Source organism: Vulpes vulpes, chromosome 1 (genome assembly GCF_048418805.1).
Source record: "Vulpes vulpes isolate BD-2025 chromosome 1, VulVul3, whole genome shotgun sequence".
NCBI classification, from domain to species: Eukaryota; Metazoa; Chordata; class Mammalia; order Carnivora; family Canidae; genus Vulpes; species Vulpes vulpes.
Window position 1 is genome coordinate 3,802,029 of NC_132780.1, and position 20,586 is coordinate 3,822,614.

The following is a 20,586-nucleotide window of genomic DNA, read 5'->3' on the forward strand; positions in this document are numbered from 1 at the left end:
GGCCTTAAAAGAGTCGGATCTCTTTTTTTTTTTTCCAAGACAAAACAAAAACAAAAACAAAAAACCCAAAACAAAAAAACACAACTTATTTTGCAAAAACACCTCCTCAATAAACAACATGTAAACAGAAACAGCTGCTTTAGGTTCACCAATGTCTCACTGTGTCTTCAAGGGCTTGTCCGTGGCAGGCAGCGGGGAGGACTGGCAGGGGCTGTTTTCTTCCTCCTCGGGGGCCTCCTGGGGGTAGACCACGAAACACAGCTCCTGGCCCCAGCGTGTCATGGACTCTGAGAACAGATGGACAAACAGATAGACTTTGGGTCTGACCCTGTGGGGCAGGGGTCCTCGGGGAGTTGCTCCCTTTGGTTGGATTCTGGAGACTGGGACCACCTCTTGGGGACACTTCCGGTGGCAGCTGGACCCTGATACCACCGCAGCTGCGGGGAGGCCCTGCCCCAGGGCAAGCCCCTGAGAGGGGACGCACTCTGACGCCCACCACCTTGGGGAGGCGGCCCCGGCTCACCTGTGAGTCTGTGCACACACTTTGGTTTGCTTCTCCAGAAGACCCCCAGGAAGAAAACAGGCACCCCAGTGAGGATGATGATCACGCCGACCCCACACACCATGGGCTCCGAGATGAAGCTGAAGACCAGTAGGAATGCCCAGAAAACCAAGTACGCGACAGGGACGAGGAGGTTCACCTGGGGGACAGCCAGCCAGAGGGCCAATGGCGTGGGACCTTCCCTGGGCTCTCCTGCTCCACCACCCCGTGAGGGTGACGGGTTCCTAGGTGCCTCCCACCCTCTCCTGGGAGCTGAGGCTTGAGGGTCCCTCTCTGGCAGCAGCCCAACACGCTAGAAGCCAACTCATGGGATGGCTGATTTGTCAAACGCTTGAGGACTTATCAAAGTTACAGTGGCTCTGAGCTCCACACGGCAACTCTGTGTCACTGGCTGCTTGCATCTGACTCTCTCTCTATATCTCTTTTTTTTCTCTCTTTTGGGTGTTTCATATTTTTTAGGCACTGAGCAGCACTTCCCCAGCTCCAGAATTTATATGCAGACACAATATTTGCATTTTGCTTAGTCTGGGCTCTTCTGTCCTTGTGTGCTCCTGGGATTCTCTGTGACCAGGAGCAAGCATCTTGGCCTCCTTTTCCTGTCTGTAAACTGGGAGTATCGAAAGCCCCCACCTCGTGGGGCTGACACGGGAGCTGAATAGGTCGGTGTACACACAGCCCGGAGCAGGGCCTGATCGCTGTCATCACCTGCCCCGGTGCCCAGGTGACCTAAGGCGGGGGGACAGCCAGCCCGTCCTCCCCCGGGCCTCACCTTGATGGGCCTGTGGAGAGCTGGCCGCCTCCAGCGCAGCACGAGCAGGCCCAGGATGGTGACGCCGTAGCAGAGGTAGTTGATGAAGGACACATAGTTGATGAGCGTGTACGTGTCTCCCACAAGCATGATGATCGCTGTGGCCCCGCACTGGGAGAGGACCGGGCTGAGGGTGGCCTCCCACCTGCCTCCGTCAGCCCCGTGGGCCGCCCTGGGCCCGCCGGCTCGGGCTAAGAGGTTGGTGAGCCCCGGCCCTCCCTGCTCCCTCTGTGGCCTGCACCACCCCCCACCCCTGATGGCCGGCTCCCGTCCCTGCCAGTTGGTCCCACGACTTACACAGACGAGGAGGGCAGGGATGGGGGTGCAGCGTCTGACGTGGATCATGGCCAGCAGGCCGGGCAGGTGCCCCTCTCGGGCCCCAGAGAAGCACAGTCTGGGACAGAGATGGGGGCGGGAGCGTGAGCCCGGCCTTGGGTGTCCTGCCAACCAGTTCCCGGACCTCAGCTCCAGACCCGACGTCCCCCTGGAGCTGTCACCTCCAGCCCCTGCCTTCTCCGGGCCCCAGGAGCCCCACCGGGCACTTCTTCCCCGCCTAGTCCCGCCTCCTTTTTGCTTTCTGTACCTCTTGTCACTGGGGAGCTCATTGTCCCAGCTTCAGGTGGGACCCACCGGGCGGGATCTGACTTCCTCCGGCCCCTGGCGCTGATCGCGAGCACCAGGGCTACCTGCCTTGCCTCACCTTGACCACCCCCTTCCCCATCCGGTCACCTGGAGGAGGTGAACAGGTAGCCATTGATCCCTCCAAAAGTGGAAAGTGCCACGGAGACGGGCATGACCCAAGAAAAGTAGCCCAGCAGCTTCTCCCCGAAGGTCTGAGTGGGCACAGAAGAGAGGTGGTGCATGAGGCAGGGCGGGGTGGGCGGGAGGCAGGCACAGGTGGGACCCCACTCACCACAGCCACTGCGTTAGAGGCCAGCAGCTCCTGGGGCGACATGGCCGTGAAGTAGGCGATGTTGGTGAAGGTGTACACAAAGGTCACCAGCGGGATGGAGATGACAATGGCACGAGGTAGGTTCCTGGGGGCGGCAGTGGGTAGGTTCCTGGTCAGTGGCAGCCCCCGGGGTGGGGGGGAGACTGGGAGGCAGCGCCCGGAGGACCCAGCACAGGAACGCTTTGAGTCTCCATCTCCCAGGTGTGCTGTGGGCCCTGGGACAGGTAAGGGGCACCACTGCCATCTCCCTGCGGCCCCCCAAGGCCCCAGCCTGGGCACAGACTGGTGGAGGAAGGGCAGGTGGGTGGGGAAAGGGCCACATCAAACCCTGGGGGGGGCAGGTCTAGTGCTGGCACAGGAAGAGAAAAGTGCATCCAGGCCCAATCGGCCTTAAAGATCCTTGAAAAGTGCCCCTAGGGCCCAGTCCCTAGACCCGGGTCCCCTGGGGCTGCCCTATCGGCGCCAGCCCCAGCTGCGAAGGGTCACTGTTGGGACCCCCCGCTGAGCATCAGATGGAGCCGTGGGCTTCGTCCCTGGGGGCTGTGTCGTGTGCACGTGTACACATTTTGGTCAAACGCAAACCGCCGGGTCCATTGACAGTGGGACAATGACACTCCGTGTTTCTGAGGCCCGGCAAGGGGCCACGACACGGCCGTGCGGGGCGGGGCCAGGCTGCAGCACGGGGGTCCCGGCAGCGGGCTGGGCCCCGGGAGGCAGCAGGTCTGTGCAGGGAGGTGCCTCTCCCCCCCTTCCCGGGGCCCGGCTGGCCATCCCACCCACTTTCGAGGGTCAACCAGCTCCTCCGTGACGTAGTTGAGGAAGTTCCAGCCGCTGAAGGCAAAGGAGCCCTGGAGGAAGGCCAAGGCCAGGTGACCCACGGACGGTGTCATCCAGAAGTCAAAGGCATTGCTGGGCCTCAGCTCCTCGAAGCGCCCTGGGGGTCCAGAGGTCAAGGGTCAGTGTCGTCCCCCGGCCCCTCGCACGGCCCCACCCCGGCCCTACCTTGGAAGATCTGGACAAAGCCCACGCCAATGATGAGGGACAGGGCCAGCAGCTTCCCGCCGGTGAAGATGTCCTGGATGCGTGTGGCCCAGCGCACGCTGGAGCTGTTCACCCACGTCAGGAGCACTGGGGAGGGATGGAGAGTGCGCGGTGGCCCCCAGGCCAGTGCAGCCCGGGCTGCGGGAGGTGGCCCCTGGGGCTGAGCTCACAGGAGGGACCCCCCACCCCGAGTCCTCCCACACGGGCCAGGGAGCCGGTGCGGGCCCAAGGCGGGCACTCACTCAGGCAGGCCATGGAGAGGGCGCGGGAGGCCGCGGCTGGGGGGATGCAGTTGGGGAACACGGGCTGCAGCACGTAGTTCGAGAAGGTCATGGAGATGACAGCCAGGCTGGTGGGGTACATGATGAGGACGGCGCTCCAGAGCAGCAGGAAGCTGGAACGAGCCAGGGCCCGACTGGCACAGGCATCCCGCACCCCCCGCCCCGGCCCAGGTGTGGGAGGGGGCTGCCCCCCCAGAGCCCGGCGTGGGCGCTCCATGCCAGCTTCGGTCCGGGGCAGTCGGGGTCTCTGCTCGAATAGGGGCTTTTTCAACAGGGACAGCAGTCAGCACGGTTGACAGCTCCAGGCAGCCCTTGGGCAGGTGTCGAAAAGGACTTGGGACCCAGCCCCCTTTGGAGCAGCCGCCCAGCTCCGGCCGCAGGCTGTTTCCTGAGCTGGGGTGGGCTGTCCCGGGGCCTGGAGTCACGGCTCAGGCCCCCCCCCTTCTTCTCGAGGATTCTCTCCACCACACAGCACAATTCTCCTGCTTTCTCAGGTCCCAGGCCCCTTTGAGGGCCGGATCCCCAGAGCAGAGCATTCATGGACACGCCCGCACCCACCACACACCCCATCTTCCACTACCCTGCCCGTTAAGGGCCCCCAACCACATCCCTCAGAACCAAATTTTGTATATTTTAGCCTAGACTTTTCCTCTGAGCTCCAGACACCCTCCCCCCAAGACCCGACTAGACCATCTCCCCAGATAGGCCACAGACCCCACCAGCACGGCAACCTTACCCCCAAACCTCCCCTCCCCGAAACTGCCATCAGGGGAGCCCACCCAACGGGAAACTGGGGTCACCCTCTGCGGCCCCTCAGGCCCCACTGGCCACCACCTCCTCCGGATTTAGGCTGCTGCATGATTCTGGGATCTTCCCATACCTTTATTCAGGCCCTCGGCACAGCTCGGCTGGGTAACTGCAGCAGCTCGGATCCCCCTCCCACCCCCGGGCTGCCCCAGCGCCTCCCAGGCCTGGCGCGGACCACGGATCCGACGCGCCTCTGGCCACAGCAGCTAGATTGGGCCCACCCTCCAGGACTTGGTGCAAATGTGAAGGCAAACGGAAGCCTTCCCTCGGTGGTGGCACCCCATTCTCTTGGCCGCTGGGCCGCGGCCCTCGTGTGCAGCCTCAAAGCAGGGATCTCTTGCCCCCCTCAGAGGGGGCTCTCTCCCTTCTGCACTACAAACAATTTGACAACAGGGATGGATCTTTTTAACCCTGGTCCTGAGCACACAGTAGGTGCTCAGCTACTGTTTACCCTGAATAAAAGAACGCTGGGGAGCTATTTAAAGGGGCGCCCTTGGAGGTCACTGGTAGGAATTTTATGCACCCCTCTTACACGCATGTGGGTTTATAAAATCGAGGCTGCTCCTGGCCTATTGTGAGCATCACCCTGGTGGGGAGTAGGAAGCACAGAGAGGTCAAGGGGCCGGCTGGAGTGTCCTGCCCACCCTGGCCTTGGAAGGCTGCCCAACACCCCCATTCCCTTTCCTCCATCCACCCCATGGCCTCCCTGAGATGTGAGAAGAAGAGGAAATTGAAGTCCAGCACCCAAGTGGCCCTCGATTCCAGATCGTCGTCCCCTCCCACGGCGACCCCGCTGGGGCCCCACACTCACCCAGCCAGGCCCCCGAAGATCTCGGTGACATAGGCGTAGTCTCCACCAGACTTGGGGATGGCGACGCCCAGCTCCGCGTAACAGAGGGAGCCCAGGGCAGTGACTCCTCCACCCAGGACCCAGACGAAGAGGGCCAGACCCACAGAGCCTGAGTGCTCCAGGACCCCCTTGGGGGAGATGAAGATGCCAGAGCCGATGATGTTCCCTGGGTGGGGGGAGGTGGGGGAGATGGGGAGCCATCAGGTCGGGGGCCCCCCTTAGCAGCCCCGCTGTCTCCCAGATGCTATAGCGAAGAAGGGAAGCCCGGCTGCTCCCAGGAGGAGGAAGAGGAGGAGGAGGAGGAGGAGAGGGGAGGTGGGCCTGGAGGCCTGGCGATGCCCCCAGCTGCCTCCGACCCTGTGCATCCCACTCTGGGCCCGTGATCTCTCCTTCCCCAGGCCCTGGCGTGGGAGGGGGCACCCCGTCTGCCCAATTTGGGAGGTGAGTCCTCTTCTCAGGGCATCTGTCCCCGGCTTACTCCCACCAGGTGGACCAGCACGAGGAGGGGGCTCCGCCACCTGAGCGGTGGCAGGGTGGCAGCCACTCTGTGCACCCCCAGGGGGCCCGGGCTCAGGCCGCGGTGGCCACCTCTTCTCCTTCCAACCTGCCGGCCAGAGCTGGCCACCTGAAGCAAGACCTTGACCATAACCTCTTCTGCTACCTCTCCATTGGCTGAAGTCCACACTCGGGGAGCGGCACCGCCTCCATGCAGCTCTCCCTGATCATGTCTTGATCCCATGGGGTCCTCCTCCCACTTGCCAGCCCCATGACTCCCCAGACCCTGCCCCATGCCCAATCTTCTCTCTCCCCTGTCCCTAAAAGGGAACCTGCTTCCTGGGCTCCTCCCTGACCTAGGACTCAGGCTACAGCCACAGGCTCAGAAGAGAACGTGTTTCCTGGCACCATTGACATGTTTTGGGTCCTGGGAGAGGGCCAGTGGGGTGAAGGGGAGGAACAGGTGCATTTTCAGGGCTGGGGGTAGGTCAGCAGCCATCACGGGAGGAATGGGGTGGGCAATGCCAGGCTGGCAGCGACTGGGCCAGGATGGTCTGGATAAGACGGCCTCTCCCATGAGACAGCCCCGGGGAGGCCGAGAGGAGTCACATCCCAGGACCACAGCGGGGAAACCCCAGCTGGGGCTCAGGTCATGTCTCAAGGTCTGTCTGTGCACGAGGTTTTGGTGAGGATTCAGCAAGATACCATACAGGTGTATGTGGACGTACTTCGCATCTTGCTTAATTCTTTTTTTTTTTTTAGATTTTATGTTATTTATTCATGAGAGACACAGATCGAGAGGCAGAGACACAGGCAGAGGGAGCAGCAGGCTCCCTGCGGGGAGCCCGAGGTGGGACTTGACCCTGGTACCCCGGGATCACACCCTGAGCCGAAGGCAGACGCTCAACCCCTGAGCCACCCAGGGGCCCTCTTTGCGTGATTCTGTGTGCTGCCTGCAACCGCACCCGCTCTCCCCCCATCCCCCAGTAGGTGCTCAACACACATCTGTGGAGTAAACTAATGGGTGTGCGAATGGCCCGATGCCCAAAGTGGCACCGGTGTCCTGACACGAAGGACTGATTCCCTCATCTGTGAAGCGGGGGCAGCGTCTCTACTCGGCTCTCCTGGAGGGGCACTGCAGGGAGGCAGGGAGGGTGGTCAGCCTCTGAGGCTCGGACGTGCGTGGAATCTGCCCTGGTCACAGGCCTGCACTGCCCTCGGGCTGACTCTGAGCTTTGCGGAGTGTGGTGTGTGTCGGGGGTGGGGGGGTGCTCCACTGACGCACGGTGTCTGCGAATGCTCGGTCCAAACGCTCACAGGGCCAAGCTGTGGTCTGCAGAGTAGGTCCTCAGGGTGAGCAAGACTGAGTGCCCAGTGAGCTGTGAGCTCCCTGGCAGGGAGGGCAAAAAGGGCCATGTTCTGGGTGACCTAGGTCTCACCATCTGTGCAAACAAATTAGGTCACGTCGTTGGTGGTCTGCAAGAGGACCTGCCCGAGGGGAAATAATCCCAGAATGCCCAGGCCACTTGAATAAAAAAGCCACACTGTTAGGAGCTTGGGGCTCAGTCCCTCGACGGGATGACCCAACCTGCCAGGTCCCTCTGGGGAACGCACACCCGTGGAGGCGGAGCCGGCCTGCTCCACCTGCCAGGCCCGCAGGCGGGTCTGGCCAAGGACACAGCTGTGGCTGCCAATCTGCATGCATTCCTTGTCCACGGGGCTACCCCCCACCCCGCCCCCGGCCGACACAGATTTCCAGTCTGGACGGCCATGGTGCCCCACTTGGTTTTCAAGTCACATCCCGGGAGCCCTAAATACATCCAGATAAGGACGAGAGAATTCCTGTCCCCCAGCCCCCTAGAGGTAAGCGGAGCCCCGGGCCTGCTTCCAGGGGGAGAGGGGTCACCTCCAGGATCCGCGCTGGGGGCCTGGGGCCTGGGTCGGCTTTCTCAAGCGAGGGTCTTTGAGTTTGCTCTATCCGGCAGCTGAGCCTCTGTTCTCAGGGCTTGGTGGAGTGGGATTTGCCAAAAGCCAGTGAGGTTGGAAGCCAGCGGGGGCTGGGTGGCCTTGGAAGAAGCTGGGTGCATTCAGGCTGGGGGCATCCAGGGACCCGAGCAACCCAGCCCACGGGGACCCCGGCGCTGTCTACAGTTCAGCACGGCAGGGCCTCGTGGGCGCAGCCCTTGGGGAAGCCACATCTAGCGTCTTGTCCTCCCAGGCTGGGGTCTGAAAGGGACCCGTCGCTCGCCCGTGCCCAGGAGCTGGAGACTCCGATGCTGGCACCGGGGGATGGGCCGGGGATCATCATTGTTTGGACACAAGGCCTCAGCCTACAGCACACGACTTTCCCCCACGTGGCTCCAAGGGACGTGTGTGCCAGCAGGTGTCTCTGAGGTCCTCTCCTTCTGGGCCTGGGCAGCCTCTAAGCAGCTGCCCCAGGTTTGTGCCCGAGAGTGGCAGAAAACCCCATCGGAGTCCACTGGCTGCTCCGAGGACCACGTGGGCTGGGTGGGGCCCCGCCAGGAGCCCCGGGGCCGTGGGCTTGGGTGAGCGGGGCGGGCAGGGGGCAGGGAGGGGGATGCCGGGGACACAGGTGGGGGCCTCGGCATCTGAACGATTACAGGGGGCCTGGAGAGGGGACCGCGGGGCGGGGAGGGGTGCGGCCCGGGGACCGACCACTGCGGGCGGGAGAAATGCAGCTTCCAAGGCCTCCATGGACCCAGCCACCCAGGGCAAGGCTGCTCCGTGGTCCTTGCGGGTCCCTGGCCGCGGGGTGCAGGCTCCAGCACAGGTGGGTGAGGAAGTGAGCCCCCGCCGCCGGGGGGCCCCCTTCAGGCTCCTCCCACCGTCTTCCCTGGGCCCACTGGGTGGCTTTTATCACATTAAGATGTTTGGCCTGATGGGGCTTACCCGGCTCTGGAGGAACGAAGAAAGGGCCATTGTTCTCCTGGCCCTTGCGGTGTGCGCTGACCTATTTCTGGGAGGCAGTGGCTGACCGTGGAGGTCGCCAGGGTGCACGGTGGAGGTCGTGTCGGCGGGAGGCGCCAGCTGCCCTCGGGGCGCATGGGGGGGACGTACAGTCTGATTTGGTGGGGGGCGGGGAGGGGGGATCAGGGAAGTCCTGCCAGGCCAGGCTGCTGGCTCCACCTCTCATCACCAGAAGCACTGTCAGGAGTAGGCTGTGTGACCTCGGGCCAGGGCTGCCCTTCTGGGCCTCAGTTTCCCCTTTTGTGAGGGAGGGCCACCGAGCTAGGGGGCAGCAGAGGGAGGCTTCGCCCCTGAATTTAGCAGAGGCTCCGCTGGGCAGGGCAGACACATCCTGCACACGGGCTCAGGGGTCCCCGGCCCCCACTGCGGCAGGTCTCTCCCCAGCTCAGAAGCTGCATCACCTCCAGGAAGCCCTTCCTGGCCTCCTACTTCGGTCCCTGTCTCCTGGGCCCTGGCCCAACCCCGTGGTCCCTGGGAGATGGCCAGGAAGTGCTTCTCAATTTGCCACCTGCATGGGCGCTGCGTTCCCAGAGGGCAGGCTGTGTCCTGGCCTGATGAGGTCAGAAGCCCGAGTCCCCCCAATGGACAGAGAACCCACGGGGCCCAAGTCATCTACATACGCCTTGCCCAACGGTGGCCCACAATGGGGGCTCTTCCTGTCACACTGGCCTGCTGGCCTGACAGAGGGTGCCCGGCCTGATCGGGGGCTGGCCATAGGCCCAGCCTTCTTCCTTTGCTCTGGGCAGCGAGTCCCAGCACCTCCCCATTAGGATACAACCCATAAGGCCTCAGGGAGAGAGCTCCAAATTCCCATCAGTAGGTCCCCGAGGCCACAGACAGGGAGGTGCTAGTGGAGAACCCCCAGATCTGGGTTCGAGTCCCAGATCCCGCATGGCTGGGGTGGGGGTGCTGTGGATAAGATACGTGGGGTCTCTGAGCCTTCTTGTCGGTCAAGTGGGGAGATGAGACCGTGATGCGGGCATGCTCCCACCCTGCTTGGCACATCGGAGGCCCCAGGGAGTGCTTATGGATCTCTCTCTGGTCATGCATCTTGGAGAGACCCTGGGGCACCCAATCTGGCCTTTGGAGACCTGACCCCCATGGGACCCCAACATGCTAGGGTCAGCGGCCAGAGCTCTGCTCTGGGGGCTCTGTGTCCCCCGGGGTGAAGCCCATGCCTCCAAACACACACACGTCCTTAACGAGCATATGTCAGGCACCCCCCAGGGAGACAGAAGTGCCTATGGAGGTTCCACTCGCTCCAGGGAGGTGAGTGGGGGATGCCCCTAGGACATCACTGGAATTGCCAGGTGGCCTGCGTGCACCTCCGGCCTAATGCACTTTCCTTTCAAGAGAGGGATGAGCAGGAGTGTGGAGCTCTCGGCCTGGCTCAGCCCAGCGCCGCCCGCCTAGCAAACTTTGCTTGGACCCAGTCTCCAGGCTGAGTCAAGGTCACCCGTGAGCTGCACCCTGCTGGATCCAACCGCCCACCCCCAGACTGCACCTTACCTGCCTCATCAGTGGCATCTGGCAGGTGGATCCCTTCCTCCACATTCAGCCTCCTGGCCCTCCTCCCACCGTGCTGGCTGCGGACGCCTCTACTGGCCCTTCTCTTTCCTGACTTCCAGAGGTTGGGTGCCCGCGGTGCAGTCCTGGGGCCTCTGCCCCTTTCCTTCCACACTCCTCCCCTTGGAGGCCTCGTCCAGTCCCCCAGCATCTACGGCAACTCCCAAGTGTATATGCCTAGCACAGACCTCCTCCCCGAACGAAACCTGGATATCCACCTAATTACTCAACAAATAGGCATCTCAAATCTCACATGTTCAAAATGAGACCCCTGACTTTCAACCCTTTGCCCCCCACCCTCCCGCCCTAGAACCTATTCTTCTCAGTCCTTCCAGATCAATAAACAGCACACTGGGCCCCCAGATGCTCAGGCCCATGGCTGGGCTCACGCTCAACTCTTCTCTCTCTCCCACATCTCACACCCAGTTCATCACAAATCCTGTGGCTTCATCTTCCAAACACATCTAGAACTGAACATCCCCTCAGCACCTCACTGCCACCACCCTGCTCTGAGCCATCATCTTCTCTGACCCAAGTACCCTCCTGCCCAGACTTGCTGCTTCTACCCACAGCTTTTTCTCCACAGTGAGTCCCATCCCATGCCATCCTATCCTCTCATCCCATCCTGTCCCATCCCATCCCATCTCATCCCATCCCATCTCATTCCATCCTGTCCTATCCCATCCCATTCCATTCCATCCCATCCCATCCCATCATATCCATCCTATTCCATCCCATCTCATACTCTATCCCATCCCATATCCTATCTCTTCCCATTCATCCTATTCCATCCCATCCTATCCCATCCCATTCCATCCATCCCATCCCACGCCATGCCATCCAACCTGTCGCATTCTATCGCCATGCCATCCAACCTGTCGCATTCTATCGCATCCCATCCTATCCCATCCCATATCCTATCCCATCCAATCCCACCTATCCTACCCCATCCCATCCCATCTCATCTCACCTCATGCTATCCTGTCCCATCCCATCCCATCCATCCCATTCATCTCATCCTATCATATCCATCCTATCCATCCCATCCCATCCTATATCCCATCCCATCCCATCCCATCCCTATTCTGCTCAAAGCCCTCTCCCATCTTACAAAGAGAAAAAGGCAAAAGCCCACACAAACTGGCCCCATCCCACTCATGACTCCTCTCCTACCTACCATCCTTCCCACCCTCCTATCCTAATTTACTTCACCTTAGCACTTATGATCCCATCGACTGAACATTCAGCTTGCATATCGTTTGCTCTTTTTTTGCCCATGCTGGAATGTCAGCTCCAAGAGGACAGGGCTTTTGTCTGTCTCTGTGCCTGGCACCCTTCTGTACCTAACAGTTGAGTACATGAATGAGTGTGTCCAGTGGCGGCAGGCCCCCTCCCTTATAGCCACAGTGACCTCAGGCCCCAACGGGGGTCCCACCGAGGGCATCTGCATCTGGACTGGCTGTAGCCTCAGTCTGTTTCCTCATCTGTAAATCAGGGCTGTGAGACACAAACGTCTTTCTGGTTTTACATCTCCCCAGGGTCCCTGTGAGGAGGGGCTGGGCTCGAGGACAGGGCCACCCTCTGAGCGGCCCAGCACATCTGGCTCTGGAGACAAAAGAGAGGGGTCTGGCCATGCTTAGATGAGCAGGGATTGGCTCCTAAGGAGATGGCATTCGTGACGCAGACCTCTGAGTCCCTAAACACACCGGAGTCTGGCACACAAACACCAGCATAGGCTGGATACCCACGTCGAAGGGAGAGAGTGGAAGACAGGACAGCCTGGTCAGCAGGTCCTGGGTGATTCCTGCTCTGCTGGACCTGAGCATGCCCATTCCTTGGGTGTGGATTGGGAGAGGGAGCTGCCTGGGGTCCTTGAGTCAGGAGGAAAGATTCTTACATGCAGCCCTGGGTGGGGGTGGGGAGTCAGGGGAGATTTCCTTTTCCCTCTGTTTGTTCATCCCTCCATGGTAGAGTGGGGAGCTCAGCAAATCCCAACCTTCCCCCATCAAGGGCTCTGAAGCCGGCCCCAAGTTTTCCCAACCCCAGAACAGTATGAAGAAGGGCACTGCCTTGGAAGATTGGGTGCAAATCTGGTTCCAAATCCCAAGTCTACTGCTTGCAAAAGTGTCATGTAACTTCCAACCTCAGTTTCTATGCCTGTAAAATGGGTATAAACACTCTCGTCTTGCAAGGTGGGCACAAGAATCAAATGAGATAAAGAGAGAATGCGATTTCTTAATGTAATAAGAGGTGTTTTTCAGAATAGGTATTAGATGCAGCGGAGTCTTACGCAGGCCCTGCCCGGCTGGCTCCCGTTCCCCCGGGCTGGCCCGTTCCCCTCCAGGTGTGCTGGCTGGGGCCAGCAGGTGCTATTCTAAACACACTTCGGTGGAGCCTTACCCCTTCCCCACCCTCCAAAGCCCTTCCGACGTTCCTTTCCTGAAAGCCCCACTTGTCCGCCTAGGACAGGGCATAGGACGCCAGGAAGGAGAATGACTGGATGGCCTGGGAGGGGCTCTTTGAAGTTTCGGAGATAGCAAGTGCAGGAGCTGGTAACAAGAAAGACTGTGGAGTAGACATAAGTCCTCAAGGCTTTTAGAGCTAAAATATGACACTCGGGAGACTTATTTTTACGTTGGCCGGGTTCCCCAGGCAGGAGGGTGGGATGAGATGTGGGAGGTGGACTCAGAACAGCGCATGGGGAGGGGGCGAGGTCTCCAGGGCAGTGCAGACCCTGACTCAGCCCACAGAGGCCTCCTCCCTCGTCTCCTGTCCCCTCTCCCCTTCTCTGTCTCCCGCCTGCTGGAATCCTTCAAAGCTCCCTAAGCAGGGTCGCAGGACCCCACCACTCAGTGCCTTATACTGGCGTCAGGTCTTCTGGGTTCTCTTCCTGAGTCTGCCACCCTTGGCCAAGTCACCTCTTGCCCCTGCTCGGCCTTCAAGGCCTGGAGGCCCGGGGAGCAGTGGACCTGGAACAGCAGGGACGGGCTGCAGAGTGGGGGCGCTGCAAGGGCAGAGCTGGGGTGCACGCGACTATTCTTACGGTCAGTCCTGCAGGCGGCATGTGCTGTGGAGCTAGCCTCCTCCACTCCCACCGCCATCCCCAGGGCTCTCTTTCGAGGAGAGGGGAGACAGCGGCCTGTACCGGACCTGACCTGACGTAGATGGGATGCGGGAGGACACAGAGTAGGAATACAGCTCAAGGATGGCCGCTTGGCCGAGACAGCCGAGGAGGAGCTGTGTCTCTCCTGGCACCTTCCTGGCACTGTAGCTGGCTCCAGACACGGCCAGCCTCCTGACTCTGTGGCCCATCCATCATGGGCCACATGGGCTTCCCCTTCCCGGGGACACACATCCTAGAGAGGGTGTGGGCCAGGGCAAGACTCTAACCAGTATCCTGGCCAAATCCCTGGCCGGGAGATACTCAAGCAAGGAAGTCCTAGGCCAAGAAGGTCGCAGGAGCAGCTCCTGGAAGATTCGAGGGCAAGTGGATGAGACAGGGGAGCTACCTGCATGGGGTTTGTGTTCTAGGGCAACTTTCAGTGTGAGTGGGGCGATGGCCAAGAGCCGGATCCCAGCCCTGGCTCAGGAACTTCCAGTGTGGGGGCAGAGGAGGAGGTGAAGACTCCAGTCTGCCCTCTGAGCCTCTAACTTTCTCCGTCTCCAGGGGTCTGAGGATGCGTGGGCAGCGGGTGCACAAGGAGACCCCACTGGCTGGGGAGAGAAAGACCTGGCAGGCAGTAGAATGAGGGCAGTCACGACCCCTCCATTCATCCGCCCTGTCCTTGTCTCCTGGGACACAGGGGATGGAACAGACCACTCCCAGGAGGGTCTCTAAGGCACTTGGTGTGGACGCAGGTCTGGGTTACCTAGTACCCAAGGTGTCAGCACTCATGACTTAGGCCTTGTCCCCTGAGCCCTCTGCCTACGCAGAAGCCCCCATATGGGAGCGAGACGCATGGACCCATCCTCAGGTGGGGAAGCTGGGGCCAAAGGCTACAGGTGCCTGTGGGGATCCCAGCCCACGAAGCAGGTGGCTTTTCTGCAGGTTTGGCCCTCCCCATCGCCGGCTTCCCCGTCACTGACCGCTCCACTCTCTCCCCAGGATCCTGCCACCAAACTGCAATAGTTATATACCCTGAACCTATTTCCCCTCTGGGCTGGCTCTACCTACCTATCCAGTTTACCCACGGGGGCTCCTGCTTTGGGAGAGTAAATCCCCCACCCTGCATGGCGCCTGGACCCCACACGCAGTAAAGACTCACCTTGAGCCACAGCCCAGAACCTGGAGCCTTCACCCGGGAGCCCCCATCCAGTCCCCCTACTCACAGGGCTCCCGCACTCCAGGCAGGGTCATAGCCCCCTCCCTTTCACGGAGCGCAGTTTGCCTTGCGGAACCCCGCAGCGGCGGAGGCATCCCCGCGGCCATGGACCTGCACCCCGGCAGGTGCGCCCGGAGGTGGGCCCGAGCCGTCCTGCGGCCGCGGCTGGGGACACTGGGCAGGTGCTCCGGGCATCCCCCGCCGCAGGAGCGCCCCAGCCCCCGGAGCCCCCCCCCCCCCCCCCCCCCCCCCCCCGCGCTCTCACCGATGATGATGGTGCAGGCGCTCAGCAGCCCGATCTCCTTCTTGAGCGCCACCCGCTCCGAGGCGCCGGGGCCGGGGCCGGGCGAGGGTGCGGGGCCGGGGTGCCCGCGCCCGCTCGGCTGCTGCGTGTGGCCGGCCATGTCGCTGTGCCGCCGCGTCCCCGCTCCCTGCGCTGCCCAGGCTGTCCGACCGGCCGCCCGTCCGTCGGTCCGTCCGTCTGTCCGTGCGCTCGCCGCCCTCGCAGCCCTCGCAGCCCGGACAGCGCCCACAGGCGGGCGCATGCGCTGGCGCGGGGCCCGGACTCCGGGCCCCCGGCTGCGGGGTGGGGGGTGGGGGTGGGGGGTGGGGGGGAGGGGGAGGCGGGAGGACCGGCGGGCAGCCCCCTCCCCCACCTCCCTTAAAGGGAACCGCCCGCACCCCCCTGCCTGGGAAGGCCCGAGGGGACTTGGGGCAGACCTAGGAAGAACTTTCTAGCCCAGGAAGGGCCTCCCCTGCCTGAGTTACATCTGGTCGTGGGGTGGGGGTGGGGTGGGGCAGCGGGGCTCTAAGGCGAGGCTGTCCCTGCCCTCGAGGAGACTGAGGCAGCCGGCAGGAATAGTAGCTGGGCCCTCCAGACCCCTCAATCCTGCCCCCCCCCAGAGCGCGCCTGCGGGGAGGAGCGGGGAGGAGCCTGGAGGCTGGGTCCATTCTACAGGTGCAAGTTGAGGCCCAGAGGTACGTGAGGAGGATCCCAGAGCAAGGGGCGGGGTCCAGACGGAAACCCCAAGGATGCCTCCTGGGCTTCCGACGGTGGGGGTGGGGGTGGGGGTGGGCGTGGGGGTGGGGTGAGATACAGCCCCAGGAGGGTGTCCCGGGAGCCCTCGGAGGAGCAGGGCCCCACGCGCCCATCATCAGAAGCCTGGCCTCTACCCCCCAGCCCTTAAGGGAGGGAGCCCCGGGTTCCGCGCCCCTGCCCGCCCCCCGGCTCCACCTGCAGGCAGATGCCGGGTCACAGGTGAGGGGCGCGCTCGGGGACGAGAACCCGCGCGTTGCGCGAAGGCCCCGCGCGTCCAGCCCGCCCGGAGGCCCGGAGGCCCGGAGGGAGAGGGGGCTGCGGCTCCGGAGGTCGCGGAGGAGGCCGGGAGCGCGGGGTCGCAGCGGAGCCGCCTCCTCCCGGAAGCCCTCCGGACTGGGCGGCCGCGGCCGGCGGAGCAGACGCGAGGGGGGCGGCGGGCGGGGCGAGCCTGGCACGGTGCGGCCGGCGGCGGAACAGCCTTTGTCCCTTCCTGGCGGCCGCCGCGCCGCGCCGTCCCCTGCATGTGGATGAGGCCCTCGGCCCGGCCCCGGGGCTGGGGGGGCGGGGGGCGGGGGGGCCGGGCCCGACGGCCACCCGTGGGCTGCGGGCGGAGCATCCCGCTGCGAGCCGGCGGTGCCGGGAGGTTGGCGGCGGAGGGGCCTTGGACGGGGGGCGGGGATCGGGGGTGCAGGGCGACCCCGGGAGTGCTGGGGGGACGCGCGGGGGAGGCCACCCGCGAAGCCTCGTCGGAGTCCCGCATTCTTGGCGCCCTCTGCCTCCCGCCCCAGAGACGCGTTCAGCAGCCGCTTTCTTAAAGGAGCCCCGCGCAGGGCCGGGGTGGGGGCGGCGGAGGCTGCCGAGGCTCCCCGGGGACTCGGGGGTGGGGGTGGGGGTGGGGGGGCTGGGGGGTCGACCTGCTGGCTGGCTTGACTCCGCCCGCTTAGTTGCCTTTGCAACAATGGGGTCCGCTGGGGGAGGGTCCGGCTGGGGCCCAGTGCGCTCAGCAGGTGGCAGAGCCTCAAGCACCTGCCAGGAGCCTGTGAGGTTTCGAGCAAGCTCCTGAAATGTGGAATTCGCCTTTGAAGGGAAGGAGTGACTCCAGGGCACTGGTAGGATGGAATTTGCATGATACTGTCCAGATCTATAGCTCAAGAGGATATTTTAGTGGAGTGGAACTAGAATCTGCAAAGCAAAGCCCAGTGGGAATCAAAAGTTGGCCAGACTGGTTTGCCATCCCAGAGTCAAGAAGTACAATTCCCCACATTTACAGAAAAAAAAGCAAGGAAAACCGTAAGATCTTCTCAATAGATTCAGAAAACAGTCGTCTGTGATTTAAACCAACAACAAAAAAAAAAACTCCTTTGCAAATTAGAGACAGAAGAGAAGTTCTTCGGTCTGATACAGGTTTCCGTCCAATCCCCAAGCCCGCCAAGAAGCAGATATACAAACCCCCACCCCCAAACCTTACAGCTAATATCACGTTTAATGCTGAAATGTTGAATGCTTTTCCACTGAGGCTGGAAACCAGGAGGAACGTCAGCACTCATCAACACTGTGCTGGAGGCCCCTGCCAGTGCAATAAGGCAAGAAAAAGAAGTAAAAGGGCTCACCTTTTAGTCACCCAAATTTAGAACAATGACCACACTAAGTGCTTGCGAGGACGTGGAGCAACAGTAACACTTATTCATTGCTTGTGGGAAGGAAAACGGTATAGCCACCTCGGAGGACAGTTTGGCAGGTTTTTTTTTTTTTTTTTTTTTTTTTAGTTTGGCAGTTTTTTACAAAACGTATTCATAGCATATAATCAGCAGCCCTACTTCTTGGTATTTACCCAAAGGAATTGAATACTTATGTCCACGCAAAAGCCTGTGCATGGATGTTTATAACAGCTATGTTCCTAAGTGCCAAAACTTGGAAGTAACCGAGATACCCTTCGGTAGGTGAGTGGAGAAATTGTGGTACATCCACAGAGCAGAATAATATTCAGTGCTAAAAAGAAAGGAGCTGTTCAGCTATGAAAAGACAGAGGAGAAAGCATAAATGCATGTTACTGAGTGAAAGAAGCTAATCTGAAAAGAAATAGAGAGGTGTGGAAATAGGAAAGAGACATAAAACTGTCTTGTGGCTCAGTTAATTGTCTGAGTCTTGATTTTGGCTCAGGTCATGATTTCAGGGTCGTGAGATCGAGCCCTGCATTGGTCCCCATGCTCAGTGGGGAGTCTGCTTTCCATTCTCTCTCTCCCTCTCCCCCTCTTCCCCAGGCACTCTCTCTCTCAAAAATAAATAAGTAAATCTTTAAGAAAAAGACATAAAATTGTCTTACATATGACACTATTGGGTAAAAAAATTTAAAAATATATACAAGTAAATTTAAGGTTAAGTAGTTAATTTAGCAAAGTCACTGGATACTAGTTCAATATATAAAAACTAACTGTATTTCTTTTTAAAATAAGATGTTATTTATTTATCTGAGAGAGGGAGACCGCACGAGAGAGAGAGCACAAGCAGGAGAGGGGCAGAGAGAGAGAGAGAGGAGGGAGAGAATCCCAAGCAGACTCCATGCCAAGCATGGAGATCAATGCAGGGCTTGAGGGAGGCTTGAACCCATCACCCATGAGGCGAAACCAAGAGTTTGATGCTCAACTGACTGAGGCACCCAGGTGCCCCACTAATTGTACTTCTATGTACCAGAAACAATTAGAAAATAAAACTCATAACAGCATAAAAAATCAAATACGTAAAAACAAATCTAGTGAATTATGTACACGATTTCCATACGGAAAACTATAAAACATCATTCTGAGAAATTGTAGAACATATAAATTTAGCTGAGGCGTATACTCTGTTCATGAATTAGAATGGAAGATGTTGGTTTTCGTCGAGTTGACCTGCAGAATTGATCTAGAGATCAAAAGCATTCACATTAGTCCCAAAGGGTTTTGTTGTTATTTGCCTGGATTTTGGGAAGGGGAGAAGCGATGGCGAAATCCGACAAGCTGATTCTAAAATATATGTGAAGAAGAGCAAAGTTGGAGGACTTGCTGCAGCTAACAGCAGTGCAGTAAAGGTGCGATGGTAAACGGATCGACCAGTGGCACAAAGCAGACACGGTTGAAATAAACCCAACCGTCTACAGGCTCCCGGTGTCCCACCCCAAGCTGACATCGTGGGGCAGTGGAGAAAGCCCAGCCTTTTCGATAAAGGGTGCTGGGCCAATTAAGTATCCATATTGAAAAAAAAAAATACCCTTCATCTCTACTTTACACCACATCCTAAAACCGAGTCCATGGATGTGCGTGCGAAATGTGCATGTGAAAGGTAAAATAACAAAGCAGCCGGAAGAAGACTTAGGGGAGAGGATAGATTCATTTTCTTAAACAGAACACAGAAAGCACTACTGGTTAAAAAAAAAAAAGAAAGATAAAAGTGATGAATCGGACTCTGGTAGAATTAGAAAATTCTCTCAATCAAAAGGTATGATTAAGAGAGGGAAAAGTAAGCCACATGTGAGAGAAGTTACTTCAATACATATTATCAGATAAAGAGCTTGTAGCTAAAAAATGTGAGGGGGCCGCTACAAAGCAGTAGGAAGAGAACTTTAAATAGGTGCTTCACGAAACAGGCTGGTAAACTCCTCAACAGGTGTGCAACCTTATTAGTCATCAGGGAACTGCCACTTAAAACCAGAATGAGAGGCTTCTGCACGTTCCCCAGAACGTTGAGAATTGAGCCCCAGTGCTGGCGAGGGCGAGGAGCAGCATGGGACTCCTGCACAGTGCGTGACGGCGGACGCCACCTGACGCCCACCGGCCATGTCTCCCAGCGCCCATGGCCTAGCACCTCCATTCTGTATCAGTTGCCTGTTGGGTACCACCTCAGATCCCCTAGCCTCACCTTGTTCCTTTTTTTTTTTTTAAGATTTTTAAATTTATTTATTCATGAGAGAGAGAGAGAGAGGCAGAGAAAGGCAGAGGGAGAAGCAGGCCCCATGCAGGGAGCCGGACGTGGGACTCGATCCAGGGTCTCCAGGATCACGCCCTGGGCTGAAGGTGGCACTAAACTGCTGAGCCACCCAGGCTGCCCCCCCACTTCCCCCTTTTTTTCCCCATTTCAAGTCCAACCTCCAGGCTCCTCCCATTACGCCCTGGGGCTGCTCTGCTACCCTTGGGGTGGGAGATAGTGAAGGACCAACCTGGTGCGCACACACCTGGAACCAAAGTGCAGGGGGTGAACGCACTTGGGCTTATTCTTTGGTGATGACAGATGGGAGCCGGTGGATAAACTCTTCCCAGTCCTCGTCCCCGGTGGACGGTCCCAAATCACAGTCATTATAAAGTCACTTGTGAGAGGGTCCCGCAGGCCCAGCAGTCAGAGGTGCTTTTGGTGGCAAGTGGTGGCCGGCTCAGAACCTCATCTCCGTATTCGCTCCCTTGTCTTCCTCGCTTCCTTTCCCCTCCCTCTCGACTCCCTGCGATCGCACCCCCTAATTAAGGAGTATCTCCTAAGCTTGGGCACCACGCTCTGTTTCTGGAGGACCCAGGCTAAGACGCACTCCCAGGTATTAACCCAAGAGAAATAATGTATAAATGCACTAACAGGCATCCACAGTATCACTTAGAGCCGTGCTCTTCATAGTAGCCCCAGGCTGGCAACCCGTAGAACCCCAACCATAGAGCGGATAAATACACCAGAGTACATTCAAATTCTGGGGGAAACGAACACAGGAAATGGGCCCTGAGCAGATGAACAGATAAACAAATTACTGCCAGGGCACCACGTACATAAATCTCATAATGTTGAGCTAAAGAAGCTGAACGTGGTATTAGATTTTGGGGTGATTCCGTGTCCACGAAGTTCTAAAACAGGCAACAATCC

General features: G+C 59.6%; 1 protein-coding gene across 3 annotated transcripts; it reads right to left on the reverse strand.

Moving 5' to 3' along the window:
• Nucleotides 1-64: 64 nt before the first annotated feature.
• On the reverse strand, nt 65-15,208 carry SLC7A10 (solute carrier family 7 member 10). 3 transcript variants are annotated; one of them, XM_072750038.1, is made up of 11 exons: nt 14,938-15,207; nt 5,263-5,467; nt 3,606-3,757; nt 3,325-3,450; nt 3,103-3,256; nt 2,284-2,407; nt 2,100-2,203; nt 1,668-1,764; nt 1,332-1,481; nt 524-701; nt 65-287 (listed from the first exon to the last, which is right to left on the reverse strand). In XM_072750038.1, the coding sequence occupies exons 1-11, from the start codon at nt 15,074-15,076 to the stop codon at nt 157-159; spliced, it is 1,560 nt and encodes a 519-aa protein (XP_072606139.1). In that variant the 5' UTR covers nt 15,077-15,207; the 3' UTR covers nt 65-156. The 3 variants fall into 3 exon arrangements, with proteins under 3 accessions (XP_072606139.1, XP_072606153.1, XP_072606148.1); XM_072750052.1 differs by lacking the exon at nt 1,332-1,481 and having other exon boundaries at nt 524-642; nt 14,938-15,208; XM_072750047.1 differs by lacking the exon at nt 2,100-2,203.
• Nucleotides 15,209-20,586: the final 5,378 nt, after the last annotated feature.